The sequence below is a fragment of the Xiphophorus maculatus genome, chromosome 5 (assembly GCF_002775205.1).
Source record: "Xiphophorus maculatus strain JP 163 A chromosome 5, X_maculatus-5.0-male, whole genome shotgun sequence".
Lineage (NCBI taxonomy): Eukaryota > Metazoa > Chordata > Actinopteri > Cyprinodontiformes > Poeciliidae > Xiphophorus > Xiphophorus maculatus.
In genome coordinates, this window is record NC_036447.1 from 20467190 (window position 1) to 20494022 (window position 26833).

Here is a 26833-nt window from a genome sequence, read left to right on the forward strand (position 1 = left end):
AAGGTGATTCCAGGGGCGTGCTGTGGTGGGGCAGGGGGTTAGCACGCCCCACGTTTGGAGGCCTTAGTCCTTGACGTGGACGTAGCGGGTTCGACTCCCGGTCCCGACGACCTTTACCGCATGTCTTCCCCCCTCTCCTCACCCTCCTTCCTGTCTGCCTACTGTGGAAAAAATACGAGCCACTAGCACCGCAAAAACTCATCGGAGAAAAAAAAAGAAAAAAAAAAAAAGGTGAATCCATAGCAAGGAAAGGAAAAGTGACCTAACATTCAACCAAAAAGAATACCATAAACATGTTGGTGGTCATAAAAAGTGTGGTGTTTTGGCAGCTTGACACACTTTCCCAAATATTAATCACTGTGTGTATACATTTGATTCTTTATAATTCTGACTTTGCTCAGATTTGAAAAAAAGCAGCAAAACAATTGTATATATTATTTCTAAACTCATAGGAATAGTTGTATTTTCAGTCCAGTTTGGAAAAAAATGGATGGCTTGAATGCATCAATAAATGCTCAAATTTTGTTGTCGAGTTGAATGTAGACGTCTGATCAGCACTGTAACTTTCTAGTGCTATGACGGAAAACACAAAAACTGTGAAGGCCTATGGAGAATCCTGAAAGGATTTCAGTCAGCCAGCTCTCAGTCTTTACAGTTTCATTACAAAGACGCCTTGGGCAGTCATTGGGTGCAAAACACCAGATGGTCAACGGGTCGGGATGAAACTATAGAAACGTCTTATACAATCAGACAAAAACAGATGAATGGTCATCATTGGAAACAGTCAGCTGAGCTCCTGGGATTGACTTCCATTACTGGGAACATGGATCCTCATTATGCAAGGTTGGAAATTCATTAGAAACAGTCAGAGGTATAATCCCAGAAGAGCCTCCCAAATCTGACAGGACAGATTTTTAACAAACCACGGGTGTTAACTCATCAGGCAAACAAAACATTTTTCGGCAAGCACCGGATATTCTGCTATAATTTATTTTTCTGAAAAAAATTCTACACATGTAATCTCAAGCTATGGACAAAGCAGATGCATACATGTACAGGCAATAATTTTAACAGCAGCTTTAACCCCGTCTGATGCAGTAAATACACAGAGAACAAATTAGTCGAATCACTCTGCATGTCAAAGGGAAGAACAAATATAATACAGATGTGGAATTAGTAAAATATTTCACAGAGTCTCATTTCCATACAGAGAAGAACCATTCCTCATAAATAAGTTGAAAATGACTCGACACATAATATTTGCAGGAATTCGCTGTCGGCGACCCTTTTCTGTTGCTCCTCTTATCAAAAGTTAACAAGTCACGATAGAGACACACAGACTTTAAAGGGTTGGCTTCTTTGAAAAAAAATAAAAATAAAGAAACATAGGAAATGTTAATGGATCCTGGTAGCTGATGGTCATATTCCTCTTTTTGTTTATTTTGTGCCTTGACAGATGTCTATGCAGAGCTGGAAACAGCCAGTTTCTTTAAATGGTCCATAAAGACCTGCAGGCTGACATCATCAGTCAGGATTGGCGCTCCTGTCTCCTACAGATACAGAAAAACAAAACATAATTAACATTCACTGTTTACTTACAAATGGATGTTTTCATAACATAACTGATCTGATGAAAAGTTCACAGCATGGCACACTCAAAGCTCAATCTGTTGATAATCCTATACTATGAGTTTCGGCAGTTTAAACAACAGGTTAAGGGTTCATTCCTCTTGATGCAGGAAGTAAGGAGTTTAATGCCGATTACAGATTTTAATCTTCCAAGTTTCAAATAAAAGGTCAAATAATCCAAGACCTGTGTTGGAGACTTCTGAAGTAGATCTGCATTTTAGACAGGAAATCTGGGGGATTTTTGGATGATTTGTTTCATTGAAGTTTTGCAGAAGATTTTATCTGTGACTACATCGTCTCTGCAGGACAGTGGAATAATCTCAATCCAGACGACAGCACCGCACAATGGTGTCCATGATTTAAATGTATTTCATTAGGATTTTATATGGGAAAAGAAATCCCATAGAGAGATCCAAAGTTTAGATGAAGAAGCTGTCAACAGGGCAACTACAAATCTGCCCTCTATGGGAAAGTGGCAGAAAAGAAAACCTACAGTTTAAGTACTGTGAATGAGAAAGTGTGTACCTGTCCCCAGGCATAGAGGTTGTTGTGTGTTTGCGACGGGTTGACTTTAGACAGCAGGAATCGCGCCTGCGAGCCTCCATGTTCAGTGTCGATGTAGCGAGGCATGGGGAAGCGTGTCTGCAAGATCTCCTGAGCGTCATCCAGAGGAGCCTGAAGCAGCTGCTTAAAGTTCTCATACTCTGGCATTTCCTGGTAGCCTGCCTTTCTCCACTGAGCAATAGTCTGAAATCAAATTGAACAAAAAAATTAATCACGTATGCTTTTTTTTATTTATCCACATTTTTAAAAATTCAGAATGAAGCATTTTGATGCAGACAAACTAGATTTCTGCTGCGTCCTGTCTCACCTCTCCGTGGTAGATAACCAGCTGGAAGAAGCTGTCCATCAGCAGGATTCGATCCGGCAGGATGCTGCTGCTGTCCAGGAGCACAGGCTGAGAAAAACAAAATCAAATTGAGCTTTACAACGCTTGGTCATGAAGACACTTTGACACCAGCTGAATAGACAGTATAAAATGGACGACAGAATGAAGGGAGTGAGGCTGACCTCTGGTGGCCCATGGAAGGAGTAGGAGTAGAGGATGGGCTGGATCATAATCAGGGACTGGGTCAGGTCCTCCCTGACAAAGTGGTGCCTGTAGTAGGACGACTCATCAGGGCTGTTGTTGAACACCTGGAGGAACGGTGACCTCCGGAGGTGGAACATGAACTATAAGAGCAACAAGGGAAAAAAACCTCAGTGAATAAAATATTATCGTAAAATAACCTTTAATAAACAAATGTATTTTTTTTAAATTCCTAAATATTAATTGAAGGCCTTTTACATTGTTTTCTATATAAAGGGGTAATCAAAAGGTTTTCTGCAGGCTTCCATTTAAGATGTGAAAAAGCTAGCTAGCGAGAATATATAAAATATAAAAAAAGAATCTATGAGATTAAATAATTCAGTCGGGACCTGGAAGTAGAATTAAAAGTCAAAGTTACTTTAGTGAATTTAAGACTTTGGTGACTTTCTGGTCTTTCTGCAAGTAAGAATCCGTTTTTGTGTTATATGAAGTCCAGTAATTAGTTCTTAGTATCTTAATTTAACATTTGTACTGATTAGTTGGACATATTAGTTTATCAGGTAATCTGAGACAAGACTAAAGCAAAGTTTTGTAGCTATTAATGGAAATGCTTTTTATTAACCTTGAACCTGTTGTCATGTTTGTTTTGATTAGGTGTTTATAGACAGGTCAAGGTTTTTTCTTTCTTGCCAAAGAAATGCGAGGAAACTGGAGGCATTTTCAGTCAGAGTCAAAGAAAGAAAAAAGAAAATCAATCTTTTATATCATGTAGTAACTCAGACCACAACAATCTTCCTTTTCCAATACAAAAGGAAGAAAGATTGTTACTATGGCACCTTATCCTCCCTCTGTCTAAATAGAAGCCCAAAGCAAACTTGATGTTGGTTTAAAGATTCATAAAATGTTGCTTGAGGAAACATCTACGAGGTTTTGGTGAGTTCAGTTGTTTAAAAGTCGTTAACAGACTGTTTAATGTCTTGATCCCTCTCAGACCAGCTGTTAGCTAAATGATGAAACCAAGGAAGTCATCAGTACATAACCTTTTTGTGAAAATGATGAACTATCCCTTTAAGTTCAACTGCAGTTTTGTGTTGCATTTCCACTTGGTGGCAGGTTTACCTGTGGGTAGAGGGACAGGGACTCAGACAGTCTGAAGGACGTTGGATCATCCTTGTTGAACTGGCCAAACTTCTGACACTGAAAACATGACAGGAAGAAAGCGTTTAATTCTCAATCGCATCATATGATTTGTATTAAATGATTTATAACATCACTTTCACTTCTCTAAAGTCAAATAGACTTCTCCTGTAAAATCAATATTTTTAGAGGTGTTTTTTTCCTACCTAAATGTATTTTTGAAAATATAATTTTAAAACAGAACTGAAATATTTTACATAAACAATATTCCAAAAACAAAACAGAACAAAAAAAAAGAAAATCAAAGATTCCTGAATTTGTTTCTAACTCACCAGGCGGATAAGCTGCCTGTCGAGCCACCTGAGAACATCTGGGCCCTCCTCTGACTCGGCCCTGAAGACGCCCAGGCGAGCCATGAGCACGGCGGCCGCTTCTTGGTCGAATGAGGACTCAATGTGCTGAATCTGAGACTGGGCGTCCGCCCAACTGCAACAGTTCACGAAGAAAGAAAAAAGGGAGGATGTGTGGTAGAGGAAGAATGCAGGACAAAAAGAAAAGGACAGGTGAGTATGGGTGTGACGTGATGACACACATAGTTTAAATGTTTTCACGGACAAGCTGAACAGCAAGCATGCAAACATCTCTAGTGAGCACAACCTTCATTCTAGCTTGCATTCCTTTATTTAATTAATTCCTCATTAGCATTTTTTCCAGTGAGAGAAACTGGTTTGTCAGGAACATACCAAACTGACAATAAAGTCCAAATTTAGGACAAAACTTGAACAACAAAATAGGAGTCTTACTTCCTGGCGATGGTGGTGACCCGTATCCTCCTCTGCGTGTTAGAGTGCTGGTACTGGGTTACGAACTGGATCGCCCCTCGACCACCCTGTGGGACTGGTGCATTGTGCTACACAAACACAGAACACAATCAGTCCTCTTATGCACGAGCCGTTTCATAGCAAGGAAAACAACAAGCCATTGTCTGCAAACTTAAACAAAAAAGCCATTAAGATGGATCACAGATGCTCTCTTATTTCAAGTGATTGATATGCACACCAATCCTGGACAGCTAAAAAGCTAAACAAACAAAAGAAATGTTTTTACCTGATTCACAACTTCAAAGTAAACACCCAAAGTAGTGGAGGGGTCGAGACTGCACAGCTTCCACTGGTTTGTGCCCCCAATGCCCATCTCCTGTGAATCAGAAAACACACTGTGGTGAATTCCAGCACATGGAGAGTCTCAGATTACCTACGCTAAGGCTAAAGAATCCGAGGCCACAGTTCAATCTGGGGCAGCGACTCACATTCTCTGAAACAGAAGAACCCTTTGAGTGCAGTGAAACACACGGCCCGATGGCCCCGCAGACCTTCAGCTCTCTGGATGTCTACAAAGACCACAACAGGACATATTTCAACGTCTGGAACATGAAATTATATGAGTAATACTTGTTGGATTTTAAGTGAACTGATTTACCTTGACCTCCAGGTTTCCTCCGAACGCCATCCGGAAATCTCCATTGTAGTCTTTGCTGAAGACTCTCTGGAAAGTTTGCTTAAACAGGGACGTATTGAAGGAGTCGCCCATCACAATGTGACCCCTGAAATACATAAAAACTTGTTACAAAAAATTTGCTAAGTTATTCATGGAAAATTATTTACTTATTGCAGATTTCCTTTTGCTTTTTAGTCATTTCGGCTTTAATTTTGTCATTTTTGTGATGCCCATCTTTCCCTCTTACTATGTCTATGATTAATGTCAGGTAGCGTGAAAGTGTGCTATTTAAACAGCACATCAACAAAGGAAACTAAATTATAATGAAAAAAAAAAGGATTGACCAAACTAATCCTGTACCCTCAAATGAAACACACAGTCAGTTCAGACGTACCCTGTGAGATTAGATAAGCACTTCATCTCCAGAAGGCCTGTCTGGTCCAGAGCGCACGCGTAGATGTCGATACTGTGTCCGTTCACAGCTGAGCGGTTGGCCAAAGCTTCATAGTACTGTGGGAACGAAAAGATGGGACAATAAATAAATAAAAATACATAAATAGTCATTTTAATCTTTTGAATTCACTGTTCCTGAACATATCAGAGATTTCTAAATATATCACCTTGGTAGCTTTCTTCAGATGCCGTGCGTTGTCTTTCTGGATGTCGTGCCAGGAGCGGATGGGGGTTTTCAGTTCGTCTCCCACCACCATGCCGGGGCCCTGGGTGGGCGGCCCCCCAATGAACAGCATCACACGAGCCCCTGTGTTTGGGAAAGCCCCCTGAGAAAAAGACAAAGAAGCATTTGGGCTTCACTTGAGTTCCATTTCATCTCAGGTTTAACAAACACAAAATTAAACAATTTTTTTTCAGCCTTGTTTCTTATATGATTGATATTTAGCAAAAACAAAAAAGAAAACCTTAAAAATTCAAAACTTTCTACTGAAAGGGCTGTGTCTAATGGAAAGAGTTATAAGGAATAAGATATGCACGCCAAATAAAAACTCCATATAAAAACGTAGAAATCTTAGGGTGTGAATCTACATTAGCAAAGACCGAACTTGACAACCAACAGACAAATCCAAAGTGCAAAGTCCAAGGAAGTCCACAGCATTATGAAACGTTTGGAAAAGAGCCATCTAGACACAAATATAGCAACAAGAACCTACTTTGATAAAAACTAAATTAAACAGTGATTCAATTACAGAAAGACATTCAGTCCTTAGTTACACAAAACATTTACACAGTGTTCTGTGGCTCTGCTTTGTACAGACAGCTTAGTTCTCTAGTCCGATCAGAGCATCTAAAGTGATTAAAAGCACCAAAATTCTCCCACTGGGTGGAGAAAGGTGCAGTGGGGTGAAAGATCTCTTGTACTAGTAGTTATATAACAGCACAGATTATTAGAAGGAGAAGAAAGAGGATAATATCGGTGGAGAGAAAGGACAAAACGCTGAGAGGGAGAGGCCAACGAGCTACAATGCAAACATGCTGTTGTTGCAGAGAGTAATTATTCAGGAAGACTTGATGTGGTTTTCTCAGAGAGGCTCATTGCGCACCGTGTCTAAAGTATCGACATTTGTGGAACCCGTTATTGTACTATAGTGGTTTGTTTTTGTTACCTCGAGGAGGCCGACAGCAACAGACAGCGCGACGCCGGTGGAGCGCAGCGGGCGTTTCCCCTGAGGGACGGGCCAGGGGTCCCTCTGGAGTTCTCCCAGCAAGTCGGTCAGGTTCATGTCGACTCGATGGACTGGCTGCAGGAACCTGGACGGGAAAAAGAAAAGGCTCTTAGAACCAAATCAAAACAACAAACAGCCAGCTGCCGCAGGTGAGTTAGATGGCAGCTGATATTCATTAATAACAGAGAACTGGTGTTGTCCTTCGTACCTGCATGAGGCAGCAGCTTCCTGAGGAGCCACGGGGCGACTTTGCTGTCCTGGTGCTGCTGGCTTCATCAGCCCAAGCATCTCCTGAAATAAAATCCGCACGTTACCAAACTGATCTGAGAGATCATGTCAGGATGAATGCCTGCTATTTTAGAGAAAAATAAATGAATTACCGATACTGATGTTAATTAAAGTAATCTGAACCTACCTGGATCTGTTTGGAGGAGAGGTCCTTGGTGCCCCTAAAGACGTAGCTCTTGGCAATCCCCTCGCATGTCAGCTCATGGACCTGGACCATGCGGCCGAAAGTGATGAGGCCCACCAGGGCATTTGGTGGCAGCAGACTCAGGGACATCTGGAGGGACTCCTTCAGGGCCTGGAGGTCCTCTTCTTCCAAGCATGTGTCCACAACATACAGAAAGATGAGCGGGGCCGAGGGTCCGCGCTGTGAGGGAGAAAGAAAGTAGGAAGGTTAAACACCAGTCTGACTAAAGTGGAAGTAAACAGAAAAATAAGTGACACTACTTACATTCTATTGCATACCATAACACAGTAAAAATGATGAAACCTCTGTTAATAAGAGAGGTTTAATTCATTATGTTGCAGCTAACTATAAAACTGTTGGATTTTCATTCCACCTAGCCATGTTTCAGAACAAAGATGTCCTGCAGTGAAAGACCAAACCCAGTGACTTTTATGTATCACCATTATCTCTCTTTTGCACAGCAGGCCTGCAGAACTGGGCGAGGTCAGAGTGCATACACGTATTAAGAATTTACCTGAACTATGTACTCGATGGTGGAGAACTGTGGCATGAGCTCGGCTGGCTGGTTCACCTCTGATATGCCTGCGTAGGAGGGAGGGAACTGCAAACACACAAAGAGGCAGAAATTGTCAGCTTAACCAGCCTAATAGAGGAATGTGGAAAAGCGACATTAAGCTATGGAGCTGATGCACGCCGTGACACAAGGTTGACGTATCAATTATACAGCATCAGGGCTGAAACATGTTACACGTCTTTGGTACTCACAGGGTTCCTCTGGAAACAGAAGTTGCATGCCCAGATTTTGGCTTTGAAGTCAACTTGGCTGCAAGAGAAAAAGAAATAGTTTTTTGTAGTCTTGAGGTAAAATGTGAGTTGAGATTTTTACACATCACACCTGGTATTTATACAGTATGAGCTGAGTATTTGGAAATTAAAGTACACCCCCCCCCGTTTAAATTCACCACACGAATAAAGTGGATAGCAACCAGATCTGCAAACTGGACTTAAACGATTTCATACAACCAACTTGCCAAATTAGAAGGCAGAATTCCTCTAGATTAATATGATTAATAACATTTTGTACCAAATATGACACAAAAAAACTAATTTTATCTTATTTAGATCAAATTAGATAAAATTGTCTTCCTTATAGATTTCTTCTTGTTAGTTTCTTTGGTGCCAAACATTTTCAGCTTTTGTAAAGTGTTATCCTCATTGTGCATGCAAACATCTCCATAAATAAAGCCAGACTGACAACAAATACATAAAGCTTGCCTGTAGTAGGAATAAATGGACTACAAGACTGCACTGATTTGAAACTGATTTGCGTGAAACTTACCACAGTGGGTTGAGGACAGCTTTGCAGTTGGCCCGGCTGCACATGACCGGCTCGTACTGGACGGGCGGCAGGTTGGGCCGCTCTTTGAGAGGCGTGAAGAGGCAGGAGACGGGGACCACCAGCCTGGTGGCCTCCAGACGACTGGAGGGCCAGAGGTTCCAGCTGAATCGCACCCCATCTCTATCCTCGTTTTGTTGAATGAACTCCTGGTAGGTCGACATCTCAGAGCTACAGCAGAAAAAGATGTCGAATTATGCCAAACTGAACTGATCAGTCCAGCAAAAAGAGCCTAGTAAGCTCCAAGTATCTCAGGTCGGTCAAAAACTCTGTTGCTGCAATCTTGGTTCTGTGTGACCAACTCCAGGGAAGGTCTGCTTTAAATACAGGTGAGCCGTCCCCGTCGGAGGCTAAAATAAGACCCGGAACTTCGAAAGCGTGACGCACAAAGCACCTTTGGTGAACCTGCTTGACTGGTTTTGATGACGGGGAGAGAGAAGAGAGCAGAGGAGTCCTAGCGTACATGAACAGGCGTGTCCAAACTTTTGATTGCTATTTGTATACGCTTTGCTTTTGTTGGTGTGCAGTAGGAAAATATGAGTGACGCCTTTAGCAAAGCATCCCTAAACAGCACTTGGTTACAGCTGGATATCCTCCCTCAGAGTTACTAGAGGTCAAATTCCTCCTTTGTAGGAAGAATTTGTAGAGAAAGACTAGAAACGTAATCAGGAAGAACTAAAAACTGATTAGAGCAAAAGATATTTTCTTTGATATGCTAAAAATATTGTGACTGTACAAACAAAAAAAGCAATGAACAACAGAATACAAACCTGTGTTCATTTAGCATTCGCCTGAGTGTTTAAATGTCTAATAATATAAACAACATCTAATAACATTAAATTAGTGTCCATAAAAACGTGAGCTTGGTGGTGTCTCACACAGGACATTTTTCAAACAAATAAGACAATTTACTTGTGTGACTCAGATTTGTATTCAATTGAGGGTATTGTACTTCTAACATTTGCATATTTTACACTACATTAAACACAGAAAATGCAAAACCATAAGTCGAAGTTTCTAAAGAAGATGAATATAAAGAAAGAAAAACAACTTTAATATATACTTTTTTTTCTTATGCGAAACATTTATTACCATGACGTAATAAATGTTTTGCTCTGATAAATATACTGAACCACCTTCATGTAGTGGGCCCAATATTTGTCACTCACTTTGTACTGCAGGTCTGCCTTCTGCCTGGGTTTTTATGTTGGTGATCTCCAACGGCCCCCAATTAGCCCTCTTTAAAAACTTCCTGAATCCAGTCCTGCTCAGCACTGTTAAGCAGCCATTTAACATAAACATTAATACCTTTGGATGTTTTGGATATGACGTACTAAATTAAAATTCACTTAAGGATTAAACAAAGTGGGTCTGACTCACATTAATAACTATTAATTACTTATGTTTGTTCTGCCACAGAAAACTTTCTCCTTAGCAGATATCCACGAACCTGCTCTGTGGGCCATTGTGGTGCGCAGAGCTCTGAGTGAGTTACTGTGATCAGAACTAGTTTGGTTTTTCTGTCAGCAGCACCAGAACCTGCAGCACAAAGCTCTGAAATATGTTCACCCGTATTTTATTATTTGGTGGTTTGTTCTGCTCCACTTCCACCTCTGTGCCACAATCTGCTCATCTTGGATGGAAAAGAGAGCTGCTGAGGAGAGCTTCACTGTGGAAGTGCATTTAAATGCTAAATGATTCAGTTCTCATCTGTCACCGAATCCCACTGGTGTACGTCTAGTGGCGCACTAGACGTACACCATTAGTGCAGACTTTGGTCACAACGTTGTCGGACATGAGCAACATCTGCCTAATGTGTCGCACAGACAGTTTCTGCCACAGTAAATGCAACATATTTGACAGACTGAATAGAAACATATCTGCAAGGTTACAGGAGAGGCACCTCGGTCAAAATGTCCAACGATTTTTGTCAGACTAGATTAATTTGCGTCAGTAATGTCTGACATGTTTTCGCCAACAGTGATTAAATTAACTATTAGTTTGTGTTACCTCTTGGTTTTATTTTTTTGTTTTTTACTTTATCTTTTTTCCATTGTGTTATTTTTGCAGTTATTCATCCATTTCCTTCTATTTTAATTCAAAATGCTAATAAAACTACATCTGCAATTGAGTGATGTTACTCTTTGAAGTAAGTTTTTTCTTCGTTCTTCAGTAATTTCCCCACGGACTAATGGGGAAATTAGTGAGAAGGAATAGTGTTTCCTTCTCACCATCTGATATTTGATCAGGTGGTTTACATTGGACTTGTTTCAACAAAGTAGGACTTTGTCAGATTCCCCAACTCATCTGTCATATTTGTGCATGTCTATGTTTGTTGGGTCTTTTGTCTTTTAATGGCCTGACTATTAATAACAAGAAAAAGCATGGGAGTGTATGGATAAATCAAAGTCAGATTGTTTTAAAATATGTAAAGTAAGATTGTAAAACTTAATATTGTTTTGATTGTTTTATTTGGAATATGTTAAAGAAATTGAGACAAAACACCACCAATAATTTCTTTTCTTTAAATAGATAAATGATTGTGACGCTGTGATATCAGAAACTTTGTTCTGTGACATCCTAGATTACACGTCAGCTGGTCAAAAAGCCTTAGATGATATCTTTTTGCAATTTGTTCAATCCGTTCAAAAGTTCACAGTCCACACATAACCATTCAAATACAAAGAAAAAACCCAAAGAAAGCCAATTTTTTTCAGTAACACTGATAAAAATTAAATATGTATGGTATATGCATTTATTAAAACTACCCAAATCTCCATAAACACCCCATTTGAATTTTTTGTAGGAGCTTTTCTCTAGTGTTCAATGGATTAAGGAACTCAACATTAAAATTATTCCCGATTTGTCAGTAAACATAAATGTGTGTCAAACTAATAATCAAAACCGAAAGCAATATTAAAGTCGTGGATTAAAGATTTTGTTTCTTAACCATGATTTTCACTAAGAGGAACACAGATATGTCCCTAGTGCAACTATTTATACATGGTGTAAATATTCGAAGCACCAAATCAATAACACAAACTAGCAGCCACGTATCATTATTAATGATGACACGAGTTACATAGTCAGATATGCCAAAACTATCATGTGTCATCACGAAAGACATTGAATAAAACTACTAATATTCTGAATGTGCTGTTCACATTTTGCCAAGCAGCGTATATTTAATCACGGTTTTACATTCAAACCTCGTCCTCGCAGCTGTAAAACTCAACATCTCACACAGCAGGTCAAATATGCTAACTGAACGTAGCATTCCCCCCACTTCCTGTCACTTAAATGGAAGCTAAAAATGGACGACTCACTCTGAATCGAAATTAAACAGAGGTCTTACCTTTATTATATCAAGCTAACTTCAGGCCAAGACAGCGAAGAGACGTTATGCTGTACTGAAGACAAATTAGAGCATCTGGAGGTGGAAACAGACGGAAGAAGTGGACAGAAAAACGTCGGCGGTGGGATCACTCCCTGTCAGACCGGCTTCTGCACTTTACTAGAATGACGTGTTACTCCGAATTCGACGCTCTTCTATTGGTCCTTTTTCTGTGACGTCGCGTCAGCGTAGCGCAGCCAGAGCGTACCAAGCAGGCGGAAGTGAACTACTCTGGGAAATGGAGTCTATTGTGTTTTTGAAGGTATGCCTCTTTTTGCGGGCAGCGGGAAACAGGAAGCAAAGTCACATTATGTTCTGTAACATTTCTGAAGAGTATAATGTTGCGTATCTATATAGCCGTAAAACTATTGTGTATACTGCCTTTGATGTTCTTCAGAACATTAAAGGCAGTAATGCCTTTAGACGCAGACATAGATATATTTTATTGTCATTCAATAATCTTGTTTAATGTTCATTAAATATATTAATGTTCACACACACACCTATATATATATGTATATATATATTAGTGAGTCTTTCTCACTAATAGGTTTATATCTAAACATGACAGACCATAAACTCTATTTTTCTTCTTACATAGTACAGCTGCTTTCAAACCTTGACCTCTACATTTTTCATTAAAACCTTTTCTACCAAATTTTTTAGAGCTCAAAATTCTTTCCTTCTTTTGTAAAACATAAATACAGTTTTAGGTATGCTCATCAAAAATAAACTTAATTTCTGCAAAGCCATTGATTTCAGGGAGAGAGTAATGTTTGCTCAGTTTGATAATAATTTGCTGATGTTGGATTGAGGCTGTTCTGTTCTGAATGGTGAATAGATACAGTGACTTGCAAAAATATCCACAACCCTTTTTCATATTTTATCGTAATCTAGCCTAAAACTTCAATGATATTTATTGTCTTGATGCTATGGACCAACAAATATAGAAGCTGTGAAGTGGAAGTAAAATGATACATGACTTTCAACTGTTTTGTTGATAAATTTATAAATGAATATATAAGACTAAAAGTGGTCAATGGTGCCACCAAGAGGCGCACAGCAACACTGAATATATTTCCAAATTTTACTGATTTTGGTACACGTTACACTGTTGTGCTGTATTCTATATGTTTAGACTGAGGAATAGCACTGAAAAATACAACCCTTCTCTTCCAAGCAAAACATTTTCAAGGCGAACGTTTTTATGGTCTGATGTGCATGTGTCAATCTCAAGGCCAGGGAACCAAATCCACAGGACAGGGTAATATAAGCCACCCTACTAGGCTGAAGACTGAACAATACTGGAAAGGTGTTTGGAAGAAAGATGCATCACATAGCAATGATGCACAGTGGCTAATACAAACCACATTAATTTCCCTGAACAAAGTCAGGTGAACATCACAATGCCTGATATCCTCTCAGGTGTGAAGAACTGGACAGCTCTAAGCCCAGATGCGATCCACCAACACTGGCTCAAGAAATTGACTTCTCTCCAGAGCCTAATGACACAAATGAAGATAAGATAAGATAAGATAAGATAAGATAAGATAAGATAAGATAAGATAAGATAAGATAAGATAAGATAAGATAAGATAAGATAAGATAAGATAAGATAAGATAAGATAAGATAAGATAAGATAAGATAAGATAAGATAAGATAAGATTTATTTGTCATTGTCATCAACAGATTACAACGATGACACAAATGAACAAACTGCTGCAAATTGGTACCCACTCCGAATGGCTGACGAAGGGTCAAATAGACCTGATAATGAAAGACGCCCATAAGGGAATAATCCCATCCAACCTTTGGCCAAAAACCTGCAAGGTATAGAGGCTAAGATAAGGCACATGGATCAATACATGACAGAGGCACAGAAAGGCATTGGTAAAAATACTAAACATCAGATGTTAGTTCACAGATCAGTAGCCAAACAAACAAACCTGTGCACTGACTGAATTGATTACAAGAAAGTCAACAACTCAATGCCACACACGTCAATCCTAGAATGCTTTAAACTGTAAAAGATCAACAAAACTCTGAGAGCCTTGGTTGCAAACTCCATGAATTGTGGAAACCCGCCCTTGGGGCCAATTGTGCAAAGTCAATTGTGCAAATCTCTATCAAATGTGGTGTGTAAGGAAATGCTCTGTTCTCACTAATGGGTTTTATATCAAAAGGTTACATGAAAAAATCCTATTCAAATGTTCACAATAAATTTGATGGATATTATTTGGACAAATGCTTCTTTTGTCTGATTTTGTTACGTTATTATGATGGTATTTATGGATTATTTTAATTTTATTCTTTAAAGTACCAACATTTTCGCATTTCTTGGTACTTTTCTCCAGCTGATGTAATTTTTTAAACTTTAAATGATTGGTTTTTTGATCAGTTCGGCAGTATTCTAACAAAATACTTTTTTACTCTTACTTGAGTCATTTCTTGGACGGCTACTTTTTTATTTTTACTTGAATACAATTATGTTGAAGTAGTACCCCTCTTACTTGAGTTCCATTTTTAGGTACTCCACCCACCTTGGATCTTTATGTTTTATAAAATAGCTTCTCAAGTAAAATAAAAAGAAACATGAATAAAGTACTATTCCCTTTAATTTATGACAACTAATGACATCTTCGTTTTTAAATGATTTAATATAACACCTAACAGGTATGTTGTTTGTGTTTGAATAGGACTGCTCCATGTAGCCTTTTGATGAAACCCACCACTAGGTGGCGCTGTAGGAAAGCTGTGTATTCACAGAGGCGCAAACCTCTGGGGGGGGGAGAGCTTCAGGAGGGAAAGGCAGAGAGGAGGAGAGAAGGGGAGAGCTTTTTCCTCTCCCTGTCTCTTTGCACAGATGAATCCCTCCTCTCTGTCTCTGACCGCTTTCACATCCAGGTAAACCTTCTTCCACTTTCATCTCCTTCCGGACCGGGATCACGCCGTGCATCCGCTGCATAGAGTCGGATGATGCAGCGATAAGGAGTCTACAGCATCCTCTCCGCCGTGCTGCACTCAGCCCGGCATCGTCAGCTGTTGCTCTATGAGAGAGTGGGAGAGTGGAGGGCAGCACAGAGGCCGAACTATGCCGCTGATTAACAAACGGTAACCCGCTTCCTCAACCTCTGCAGGTCGATTGGATGCGAGCGGAGCTGCTTGACGAACCCTCGAGTGTTTTCTGCCCTTTGTCGGTGCCGGAGGAGCTGTGCCAATGGAGAAGGCAACTCCGCCGCTCCAACCCCAGCCACAGCCCAATCTCCAGCTGTCCATAGCGAAGAGTGAAAGTCCGGCCGAAGACATCTCAGGTCTGACGGACGAGGAGCTGCTCAGGTGGACCAAAGAGGAGCTGGTGCGCCGGCTGAGGCGGTCTGAGGCCGATAAGATGAGCGTGATTCTAGACCACGGGAATCTCATCCGAGAGGTCAACCGCAGCCTCCAGCTGCACCTAAACGAGATTAGGGGGCTGAAGGTGAGGAAGAGGAGGAAAAGGAGGAAGAGGAGGGTGGAGGGCCGCGCATTTGCAAAGGATGAGATCATAGGTTTGAGGTGCACCTGCATAACGTGAAGAATATTCAGCTCTTTATCAAGCAATCAGCAACCACGATGTCAGATAAGATAACACTGAAGTTCGCTGTCTCGTTCCGTGGGCCTGCGTTGTGGATGTGCCCACGCTAAACTTGCAGGCTTAAGAAGTCCAATCAGATTCGGTTTCATAGCCTATAGGTTGAGTAACTGTGCTTTTGAGCAGAATCAATGACATTGTGGGCTTGGCACCCAGATCTGTCTCTCTCCTTACATTTGAAATTACATACAGTGCATTTGAAAAAGTATTCCTATGAACTGGACTTTTCCATATTTTGTCACATCACAACGGTAGGCTTTAATGTGCTTGACTGGGATTTTATGTGACATATGAACTAAAAAGTTCTCATTTTTAGGTTGAAATTACATGGTGTAGTCAAATTTCAAAAGATCTGAAAAGTGTGGTGTGCAATTAAATTCAAATCTCCTGACATAATTAGATGGTGCTCAGATGAGATGGACTGTATCTTGCCACTTAAATGGATTTGGACTTTTACTGGGACATTTAAGACTTGAATAGGTTTTGATCTAAACCATTGGATCGTAGCTTTGGTGGATGTTTATGGTTGTTTTGCTGGAAATCTACCACATTCTCAAAACTTTGGCAGCCTCTGACAGGGTTTCTTCTAGGAATGTTCTGTAATTAGCTCCCTCCATCTTCTGACTTGCTGGGGATGGTGTGGTCTGGGGGATTTAAAGTATTAGTTTTCTGACACACATAGTATTTTGCTTATAAGCAAAGGGGCAACTTTAGTTTCATCTGACGAGATTACTTTCTTACATATGTTTGCTGTGTGTGTAAGAAGCATAGCTTGTGGCAAACTGCAATTGTCCTCAAAGGCCAAATTTGTAGAGTGCACAGATGGCTCCACTCGAGCTGTAGATCATTACAGCTCCTCCAGAGGTAGCCCAGCCTCTTTTCTCTTTCTCTGAATACTTTCCTTCTCCGTCAGTTTAGGTGTGTGACTACATATTCTAGTCGTGTTTCAATCTTTAGATGATGAATTAATCCGTACTCTTGATTTTATTTGGGATATCAGCGTAAACAGAATAGCGGATGTCACACCCTTCAGCTTTTTACATGGGGAGGAAATGTTTTTACACAAGATATATATATTTTTTTTAATTTGGTTACTTTTGTTAGTCCATTACATAAACCACAACAGCCACGCTCTGAAATGTGAGGTTGTAGTCTGTAACCAGAAGATGTGAATACCTTTGCAAAAACACTACAGATTTCAGATAAAATTCACCAAGCCTTTCTCACTAACACTAATCTTAGTCACTACCTCTTCTAATAAGGGTAATGTGGCACTGTGTCCACAGTGTTTACAATTAAAGTTGAGACTTGCCTGAGGTATCCTCAACAGCACACAGGGATCATTTGCCTCTCCCAGGGACCTTGTCACCTCTGCCCATCCAAGCGGCCTAATTACACTGGAAAGAGCTGGAGGCTCTGACAGGAGGAGAGGGAGCAGGAGAGGGAGGATCTAGGTGAGAGTTAAATTGTCACAGGCGGAGGGAGGGAGGTCTTTTGGAGGTGAAAAAGGAGTGTTCTAATGTTGCTTTTAATGCAAAATGTTCTGCATGGGTCATTTCTGCTCCTGAACCTGGTCTTCTGCGTTGTGTATCTCGCACTGAATGCAGTTACTGTTTATTCAAGGGGAAATCAGAGAGGATTAAGGCTTCATTTCATTATGATTGCACACGGTGACAGGGTGATATCTAAAAGAGTGGGGAATATAAATCAAATCATGTAATGGATGCAGCTTTTTTAGTGTGATAAATAGGAGACTCACCAATTGAAATTGGATGATTTTTCTCTTGATCGTTTCTGAGCGATGATTGGCAGGTCAAGCACTAATAAATTAAAAACAGACTTGACTTTTTTTTTTCTAGATCATTAAAGGCATAAAAACTATGAACTTCCATTTTTTGTTCTCTGAAGGCATCGGCCAACAGCTTTGTATTCTGGTGCACATCCTTTGGGTATGGGCATAATCCTGTAATTTCTTTATTTGCTGCTGGATTCAAAAGTAACTCAACCAAAGAAGCCGCTGCGCATTGTTTCCTTCCGCTCTTCCCCCCCGACTTTCATGTTATGGTGCTTAAAATAATAACAAAATGTCAGTCAGGAAAAATCTGCTCAGAGTATCTCTATTGTTAGCCAATTTTTAAACTTTCTTTTAGGTTATGAAATTAAAAATATATAAGCGTCTTCATAATTAATGGAGACATTGGATTTAAATAATTAAGGTTTAGAAACAATTTAAAAGTAACTTGGTGCAACTTTGTGATTTATTCTGAAGCATTCGGCTTATTGACGTGCTTTTCTTCCTGATGATTTACAAATCATTAACAAGAAATCAGGCTGCTCACGTTTTTACTCCACTGAGAAGCAGGCATGAAATACGATGCATTTGATCTAAATTCATCAATCAATAATTCTGTCTTGATTGGCTCTGATCAGAGATTAGATTGGATTTTTTTTGTACAGCCTTTTGATGCAATCCATCAAATTTCCCTCTATTTTTATTCTGTAAATGCATCAGCAAGCACCATGCTGTTTCTTTTAATGTAAAAATCCCCCTGAGGAATACATATCAGAGAAAGGTTAGAGAAAAATGCTTTGACGTATAGATAGTAACTAATAAAAAGCAAAGATATTGTATTTTCCTGTGGATTCAAAGTCACTACCACTATCAACGAACTTACAGCACAATGTTTTTCTATACATTATGACCCATCGAAGAAAAAAACCCGGAATCAGTAAAAAACTAAATCGGAAAGTCATATCTTAAAGAAAACCAGACTTTGTTTAGAATACTACTTTTACGTGATGTATAAGCTAACTTGATAATATTATTTGTTACAGCTCATGCAACTTAAAAAAAATAATAGTCATAGAAAGGTTTTAAAGTCTTAAATAAAACTAAAGCTGAAAGCTGTGATTCATTCAAGAATAGGATTTACTGACTGTTTACTGTAAACAGACTTCTCTGAAAACTTAAATACTGACTGAGCTGCATGGAGGAAATACTGTATAATCAATATATACTGCTGATCTCTAATGCACCAATCAAACAGCTAGCAACCCGACTTGTCTGACTTTCTTCTAATCAAATCTGATCGATTATCAGATGAATTACTGCAAAACTAAAGCTTTGATTTTTATCGTTAAATGCTTCCATCCTTTTTTTTGGTCTTGTATGTGTATCAACAAACTGCACGTACTTTGAAAAATCAGTTGGAGGTTATAGGGACATACTGTATTTTTGATGTTCATATTCTATTGTATTCAAAACTATCAGAGAATCTGCTGCATTGTCTTCTTTAGTTGTATTTCTCAAAGCCAAGGAGACTCAGAAATCGATATAAAACCTGACTAGATAGTAATAAAATAATAGAAAGAATGCACTGGTTGCCATTTAAAATGTTAATTATGTTCTGACTGCAGTCATGTTTCCCATATTTCTTTTTTTCCTGCATGTTTTTCTTCTCTTCTTCCCAGGACATCAACCAGAAGCTGCAAGAGGACAATCGTGAGCTGCGGGACTTGTGCTGTTTCTTAGATGATGACCGTCAGAAAGGAAAGCGCGTGTCTAGGGAGTGGCAGCGTCTCGGACGGTACAGCGCCAGCATCATGCGCAAGGAAGTGACCCTGTACCTGCAGAAGCTCAAGGAGCTGGAGGTCAGACAGGAGGAGGTGATCCGGGAGAATCTGGAGCTGAAGGAGCTCTGCCTGTTGCTGGATGACGAGAAGGGATGTTCGGGTGGAGGAGGGGGTGTAGTAGGGGGAGGTGGGAGCGGAGGGGGCGTGGGGATGGGAGGATGCCGCAACTCAATTGACAGCCAGAACAGCCTGCTGCTGGTGCCAGGCCAGGGGCTTCTCATGAGGGACGTGGGAGATGGGAGCAGCACCTCGAGCGCAGGCAGCGCCGACAGCTCGGACCACCCTCACCACAAGCAGACTCACCTCTCTGCAGGTGTGGGCAGTGTTGGGAGCAGTGGGGAGAAAGGTAGCCCTGAACTTTTGCACAAACCCAGGTGTAGCAGCATCAGTGGGATAGGTGGAGCGGACAGGGAGGTGTCCAGCCCAGAGCTCCCTGCTGGGCGGCACCGGAGCACGAGCCTGGAGTATCCCTACACCCTGCCCCAGCTCTGCCGGCCCCGCTGCGGCTCCATATCCGTGCCCGACCACAGCCGGGTCATGCGGGGCCTGAGCCCGGAGAAATACGGGCGGAACATAGGGCACCGCAGCCCGGAGCAGCACCCCAAGCACCACAGCTCGGATCTCCTACTGGGTCAAAGGCAGCACTTCCTGGGCCAAGGAGGCAGCGGGGAGCTCTATCAGAAGTACAAGCGGAGCAGTATTAGCACCACGGGCTGCGGGAGTCCCGAGCCCCGGCATGCACATTTGGGGGTCGGCGAGCACCACGAAAAGGGCTGCATGATCCACGGCGGCAGCCCTGAAACTCACAGGCACCAGTACAGCGTGAGCCCGGACCACGCAAAGTTTGGCAGCCCCGTGAGGGAGGGGCAGAGGAGGCCAGCTGGTGACGAGCTGTCACCCCACCACCGGAGCATCTACAACGGCATGAACGGTAGGTGTGTGTCTGCATCCACAGCTCCAGTTCTCTGTTGGTGTTCTACAGGTACATCTCTGCAAATTGGGATATCATACACACATATTTGAACATTTCCATTATAAAATTAGGGATGGGCATTTATTATATCGCTCATCATTTATCGTGATACAGTTCTTAACATGGTAAGAATTTTGAATTACCGTCATGATAAATTTCAAATTTTGACATTTAAAGACCCCCCAAAACTGTCCATGTTGCTGGAATGTTTTTTTTTGTTGTTTGTTTTTTAACTATTTTGGCCATTCTTTCTTCAATCAGACCATCAATAAATGCAAAATATATTTGAAAATATGATTCAATGCTGTTACTGTGTGCAGTTTACTTTAAAAATCACACTTCCTGAAGTGACGACTGGCCCAAAAGAAGCATATTATACATGTTTTATTTTTCAAGAGCAGCATTTGTGAGTGCTGTGCCATTCAGCCAGAGCCATACAGCAAAAGAAGAAATGAATAGTTCTTATTGTCACTTTTACTGTTATCACAATAGTACCACAAAATGTTGTGATAAAACTTCAAGTCCCAAGGTTTCCCCCAGAAAACGTGCTAAGCCCAGTGGTTGGGGCGCTTGACAGCTATTGGAAGATTGGAAGATTAATATCTGAACACCAACTATAAAGTGTTAAAAAATGTAAACATAAAAAAAAAACTTAAAGAAATAAGCAATGCTAAGCCTGGTGGGCCGGCAAGTTTATAATACATATCGGCCACCCCAACAAGAAAGTAAAAGTTATGAGTCATTACACTCAGAGTAATATTTTTTAAAGCTTTGTTTTCTGATCACCTTTGATGATTATGGCTTACAGCTAACCCCAGATTCAGTTTCTCAGGTATCTAGAATATTATTGATCAATAAAAAAGGTATGTCTATGCAGTGTACAGTATCTGCACTAAATACTGCTTTTGCATTAGCCACTTTTGCAGTGTGGTAGGAGGTGATGAGCCTGTGGTTCTGATGAGGTGTTAAAGTTGATAGTGGCTTTCAACACATCAACATTAGTGTCTCTTATCTTCCTCTTGACAATACCCTCCATGGGGTTTAGGTCTGGCCAATTTGCTATCCAGCAAACAGAGTGAAACCATTGTGATTAAAGTGGCAGTACTGGCAGAGGACTGGTTCTGTTGGAAAATTAGCTTCCTGGTGGAGGGAAATCACACATCTCCATTAAGCCTGTCAGGTTTGACTGAAAATCCTCTCACTGCTGAAGTTTATATAAAACTTACATTCAACACAAAAGTAAAAATCAGATTCCTACTTCGTGGCAGTTTGTTACCAGAAAATAAATGACCTTTCTCTTAATACCAAATTAATTATTGTTTATAAAACATACGCTTTTTTGAAATGTTGCTTATCTGCTTAGACACAAGAAAGTTACAGTTGGTAAATTTTGCTAAAGTTAAAATCAGATGAAAGCATGCTCATCTCTTAGCAGCAGATTAACAACAAATATTGTTATTGCTATAAAAAACATAAGCAATCTTCTGCTCTTCTGAAATACTACTTAACAAGAATTGTTCAGTTGGTAAATTTTTCAGAAAAGCGAATTTTTTATTTATTTATTTTTTGTCATTGGTGGCGAATGTATTATAAAACAGACATTCAACACAAAAGAAAAAATCAGATTGATACTTCGTGGCAGTTTGTTACCAGAAAGAAAGAGAAAATGCTCATCTTTTAACACCAAATTAATTATTGTTTATAAGACATACGCTCTTTTAAAATACTTCGTATCTTCTTAGACACAAGAAATTTACATTTGGTAAATTTTGCAAAAGAAAAAATCAAATGTTTACTTCATGCCAGAAAATGTGCTCATCTCTTAGCAACAGAGATGAGCACAATAACAAATATTGTTATTGTTCAAAAAACAGAAGATTTCTTCTGCTCTTTTGAAATACTTCTTATCTTATACTATTTACCAAGAAATGTGCAGTTGGTGAATTTTTCAGAAAAATGAAAATTCCTTGTGTTTTAACAATAACATTTGTTGCTAATCAGTTGCTAAGAGATGAGCGAGTTTTCTGGTAACCAAGTTCCACGAAGTAAACATCTGATTTTAACTTTTGCAAAATTTACCAACTGTACATTTTTTGTGTCTAAGTATTTAAGCAGTATCTTAAAAGAGCTTATTTTGTTTTTAATAATCAATTTGGTGTTAAGAGATGAGCGTTGTTTTTTTTTTCTGGTAACGAACTGCCACGAAGTATAAATCAGACTTTTACTTCTGTGTTGAATGTCTGTTTTATCATATATTCACCACCAATGATAAAAAAAAAAAACATTTTCCCTTTTCTGAAAAATTCAGCCAACTGCACAATTTATGTTAAGTAGTAGAAGATAAGTAATATTTCAGAAGAGCAGAAGAAATCTTATGTTTTTTGAACAATAACAATATTTGGTGTTAAGAGATGAGCGTTTTTTTGTGTTTGTTTGTTTTTTGGAAATGAACTGCCACAAAGTAAGCATCTGATTTTTACTTTTTTAAAAGTAAAAATCAGAAGGCAGTGCATTAACATTAGCACAAACATTAGCAGCAGCCTTTTCCCTAACATAAGCTTTTTAGCTACTTTGTTTATTTATTAGCCATGTTTTGTACACGGAATGGAGGAAGTTAATGTAAGACAACATCCTAGTGATACCCCACATGTCACTGGCAGCATTTAGGCTAACGGTAACATTTGGCTAATTTTAGCTTATACAATAATTTTAACATACTGAATGCAGTAAGTCCATGTTACTCAAGATGCTTGTGACTCTCCACATGCTATTGAGTACATTGTAGCTTACTTTAGCATTAATGCTAATTTTTAGCATCAGAACACTGGGTTCCAACCGACGGGCACATGTTGGCAGGCCCCGTTTAAATCTCTTCCGAAATTTTCTAGTTCCTCTTTGCTGCTGTATCTCTTTCTACCACAATTTTTCTTTCCACTAAACGTTTGATTGGTGAATGGATGCGACACTGTGAAACAGCCACCATCTTTATTTATTTATTTATCTAATTTTGCCAAAGTTCAGCACAGAGCGCCACAGAAAGTCATTTCTGCCTGTTGCCATCAGGCTTTACAATGCCCAAGTCTGTGCTAATTGATAAAAAAAATTCTGCTCTCATTTATAGGTTATTTATTGATTAATATATTACCTGTGATTGCTTGTTATTTATTTATTTGTTTATATCTAGTCATTTTGAACTTATCACTCTTAGGTATATCTATATTTTACAAACTTTGTATTTATTACCTAAGATGGAGTAGCTTTCAACAAATAAGCAATTTCCCCTTGGGGTTCAATAAAGCAAATTCTATTCTATTCTTTAGTGAAGATCTTGTCTGACCTACCCTACCAGCAGTGAGTGAGAAGTTTTTTATTAACATAACGTTTCTATACTTTAAAAAAAAAAAAAAAAAAATTCTCATTATGTAATATTGTATTTTCAGAGAAGCAGACTTTTGTATTTGCACTAGCTGTAAGCCATGGTCAAAACAAACAGAAATAAAGGCTTGAAATATACCATGCTGAATGTAATAAGTCAATATAATTTGAGTTTCACTGTTTAGATTCAATAATTAGATACATTTTTATAATTTTTCCAATTTACTCAGATAAACGAGCACTAAATTGATCCGTTGTTTACACACAAATTCCCAGAGGCAATTGGTGTATGGAAAACTTGGACTCTAACGTACAAAAAAACATCATTTATAAACATAACTTTTTAAAAATATATATATATTTTTACAGTCTAATGTTCATGGAGTTCTTTGATTTCTCTGAGAGTTAATACTCCTCCCTTTTTCTGAATACTGCAAAATTTATAGTGTTACTGATTTTTCAAGCATCTCAAGAGGATAGCAGGCTGTCTCAAAAATGAGAGTAAAATGATCTGCTATTATGGCATTTATATGTTGAAAACATTAAGCTAAAATGATCAGTGCTCAAAACTGCAACCTTTTCAATGCAAGAGTGTCCGCCCTTATCAGGCTACAATTTCCCTCAAAGCTTCGCTTTACTGTTGTCCATCTTAGGTAGATCAGCGGGAGTTATGGATGTCAGAGTGGTGGCGGAAAAATCAAAGAACAGACTTGGCTTCTGCTTAAATACCCAACAGTGGCTGATAATGATTTCCAGAGTCTGGGAGGTAAAAAAAAAAAGTGCTGAGTGGCACAGAGCTCTCAGATGCTAAAGGACAAATTCCTCAAGGTGAAATATCAACCTGCAATTTGAGGGGAAGAGAAACACAAAAAATCTCCACAGAACAGTTAGACTAACAGATATACTGCAGAGTATAGTCAATTTTTTTATAAGATTTATATTCAGAAGCTCTTTTATTTAGTAACTATTTCCATTAAGTGAAACACACATACATTAATCACAGGCAGGCTAGTGTTCTCACGTTTTAACTACGATGATTTCACACTAACTAATAAAACATGGCATTTAAGATAAGAATAGCACATCAAACCAATGAATAATATTTTTATTGCAGAAACTTAGGCTCAATGCAACATGTTTAATGTCTACCTAAAGACTATTATTTTTTAAAAGGTACTTTTAATCTGACAAACTAGTCTCATCTGACCCCGTTTTATAATTTACGATGAACGTACTGGTGGAATCGTATGTGACTTTTTTTATCTCACAACATCTTAGTGTATCACTGTAAAGCGTAAGAAAACGAGGCATGACTTTCAACATTTTTTACAACAAATAATCTGAAAAGTGTGGCCTGCATTTGCGTCCAGCCCTCCTGGGCCAATGCTCTGTAGAACCAGCTTTACTGCAGTATTCTGGGGTGTGTCTCGACCAGCTTTGCACATCTAAAGACTGAGTTTTCCCCCATTCATCTTCAGGATAGTTCAAGCTAAGTCAGCTTAGGTGGCAGTACTTACATTTACAAGTCTTCCCACTAATTCTAAATTGAATTTTGGCCTGGACTTTGACTGATCTGTTATAATATATGAATATGCTGAATAAAAGCCATTTTGTGTTAGCTATTGGTGTTGCATAGATCATTTTCCTACTCTGGTCTTAAGTCTTTTGCAAGTTTTAACAAGATTTCTTGTCCATCCAACTTCAAGATATTTATATGTGGATTCACTCTTCTTGCTAAAAAAACATACCAAAACATGATGCTGCCACTGCCATGTTTGATTTTGCATGTAGGACTAAATGTGCAGTTTTGGGCTCATCTGGCCAGAGAACCTTCTTTCGCATGTTTGCTGTAGACCCAACATGGCTGGTATCAAACATTTATTAGACTTTTTGTGTGGTTTTCTTTTAGCATGTTTGTTGCCAGTCTTCCATAAAGGCTAGATTTGATCAGTAGTTGTCCTGACGACAGATTCAATCTGAGGTGTGGATGTCAGCAGTTTCTCCGGAGATTTTAATTTTGAAAAAAATCTTTGAAAAGCGCATTGCATTTTCCTTCCATTCCACAGTTCTGCTCTACTTTGTGTTGGTTTGTCACATAAAACCACAATAAAAATAATTCAAGTTGTAATGTGACTGGAGTCTTTATGGCACTTTTCCTCTGTATAGCGAAGACTGTAGGAAAAAAAAAATCCCCTTAGTAATGTAAACGTTGAATGGTTGAGGCAGTATTTTAAGAACTACAGTGCGTTGCAGGCTGAGAAATTGCAGTCTGGTAGCAAACATGCTCTTTGCCATTTTGTAATCTCTATGGATTGCAGCAGATTATTATAAAGACAACCCCAACTTTGATTTAAGTCGTCAGTCTGTTTCTATTTTAGCTCTCAGGGAGCTCAGTCTTGATGTAAACTGAAACGCATGTGAAGTCTGCAAAAGCCACAACACATTAATGCCTCACAAATCCTTACACTGGAGGACGTTGTGAGAGCATTGGCCACTCACTGGCCTCCAGCACGGCTGTTTGCCAACTGTATGCATAACTGTTTTGAACTTAGCTCAGAGTGAAATACAAGCACCAAATAGCCTCGAACCAGGCCCATAAAAACTTCATTAGGCCGCCTGTGTGTGTTGCCACAGAGTCATATTGTCATATTGTTATATCCAGTTTGTTAGCTGTCAGAATGGCTGCCTTTCCTGATTATGAGCATGTCCCCTCTGGCGTCTTGACTACCCTGACCTGACAAGCTCTCTAACGTAAAGTGTCACTGCGTACGATTGTAAAGAAACAATCAGAATGAACCTTAGAGATTTTGAGTTTGTTTTTAACCTGTTAAATATAATTTAAGCTAATGTGTTGATGATTAAATTGTAACAAGAACATGATAAATAACACACTTAGAAGGAGGAGCTCCGGAAATGCAACTATTTTGTC

At 39.4% G+C, this 26833-nt stretch overlaps 2 protein-coding genes across 5 annotated transcripts in view; one reads left to right on the forward strand and one right to left on the reverse strand.

Annotated features, from left to right (window-relative positions):
* Window positions 1-955: 955 nt before the first annotated feature.
* Window positions 956-12419, reverse strand: LOC102232792 (protein transport protein Sec23B). The gene is made up of 19 exons (XM_005797219.2): window positions 12256-12419; window positions 8844-9071; window positions 8270-8327; window positions 8019-8105; window positions 7448-7684; window positions 7241-7323; window positions 6973-7117; window positions 5974-6132; window positions 5748-5863; window positions 5336-5459; window positions 5166-5246; window positions 4964-5053; window positions 4660-4766; window positions 4189-4342; window positions 3839-3916; window positions 2701-2862; window positions 2501-2587; window positions 2155-2376; window positions 956-1550 (listed from the first exon to the last, which is right to left on the reverse strand). The coding sequence occupies exons 2-19, from the start codon at window positions 9062-9064 to the stop codon at window positions 1461-1463; spliced, it is 2301 nt and encodes a 766-aa protein (XP_005797276.1). The 5' UTR covers window positions 9065-9071; window positions 12256-12419; the 3' UTR covers window positions 956-1460.
* A 2678-nt stretch (window positions 12420-15097) lies between these two features.
* The window catches only part of LOC102225431 (coiled-coil domain-containing protein 85A-like), a 72282-nt gene continuing 60546 nt past the window's right edge, over window positions 15098-26833 (forward strand). For 3 of the 4 annotated variants that reach the window (XM_023333289.1, XM_014476049.2, XM_023333288.1), the window contains exons 1-2: window positions 15098-15770; window positions 19395-20487. In XM_023333289.1, coding sequence (XP_023189057.1) covers window positions 15513-15770; window positions 19395-20487 — 1351 coding nt within the window. In that variant the 5' untranslated portion in view covers window positions 15098-15512. Of the gene's footprint in view, window positions 15771-19394; window positions 20492-26833 lie in introns of all 4 variants that reach the window. The other variant, XM_023333287.1, reaches the window with a different exon arrangement.

Bases quoted from the DNA above. Each gene is read 5' to 3' on its own strand.
- LOC102232792 (XM_005797219.2), bottom strand. From the start codon at position 9,064: ATGTCGACCTACCAGGAGTTCATTCAACAAAACGAGGATAGAGATGGG. The intron at 7,685-8,018 runs GTAAATTCTTAA...TCTCCCTCACAG, and splicing joins CCATCGAGTACATAGTTCAG to CGCGGACCCTCGGCCCCGCT. The intron at 6,133-6,972 runs GTAACAAAAACA...TCTTTTTCTCAG, and splicing joins TTGCTGTCGGCCTCCTCGAG to GGGGCTTTCCCAAACACAGG.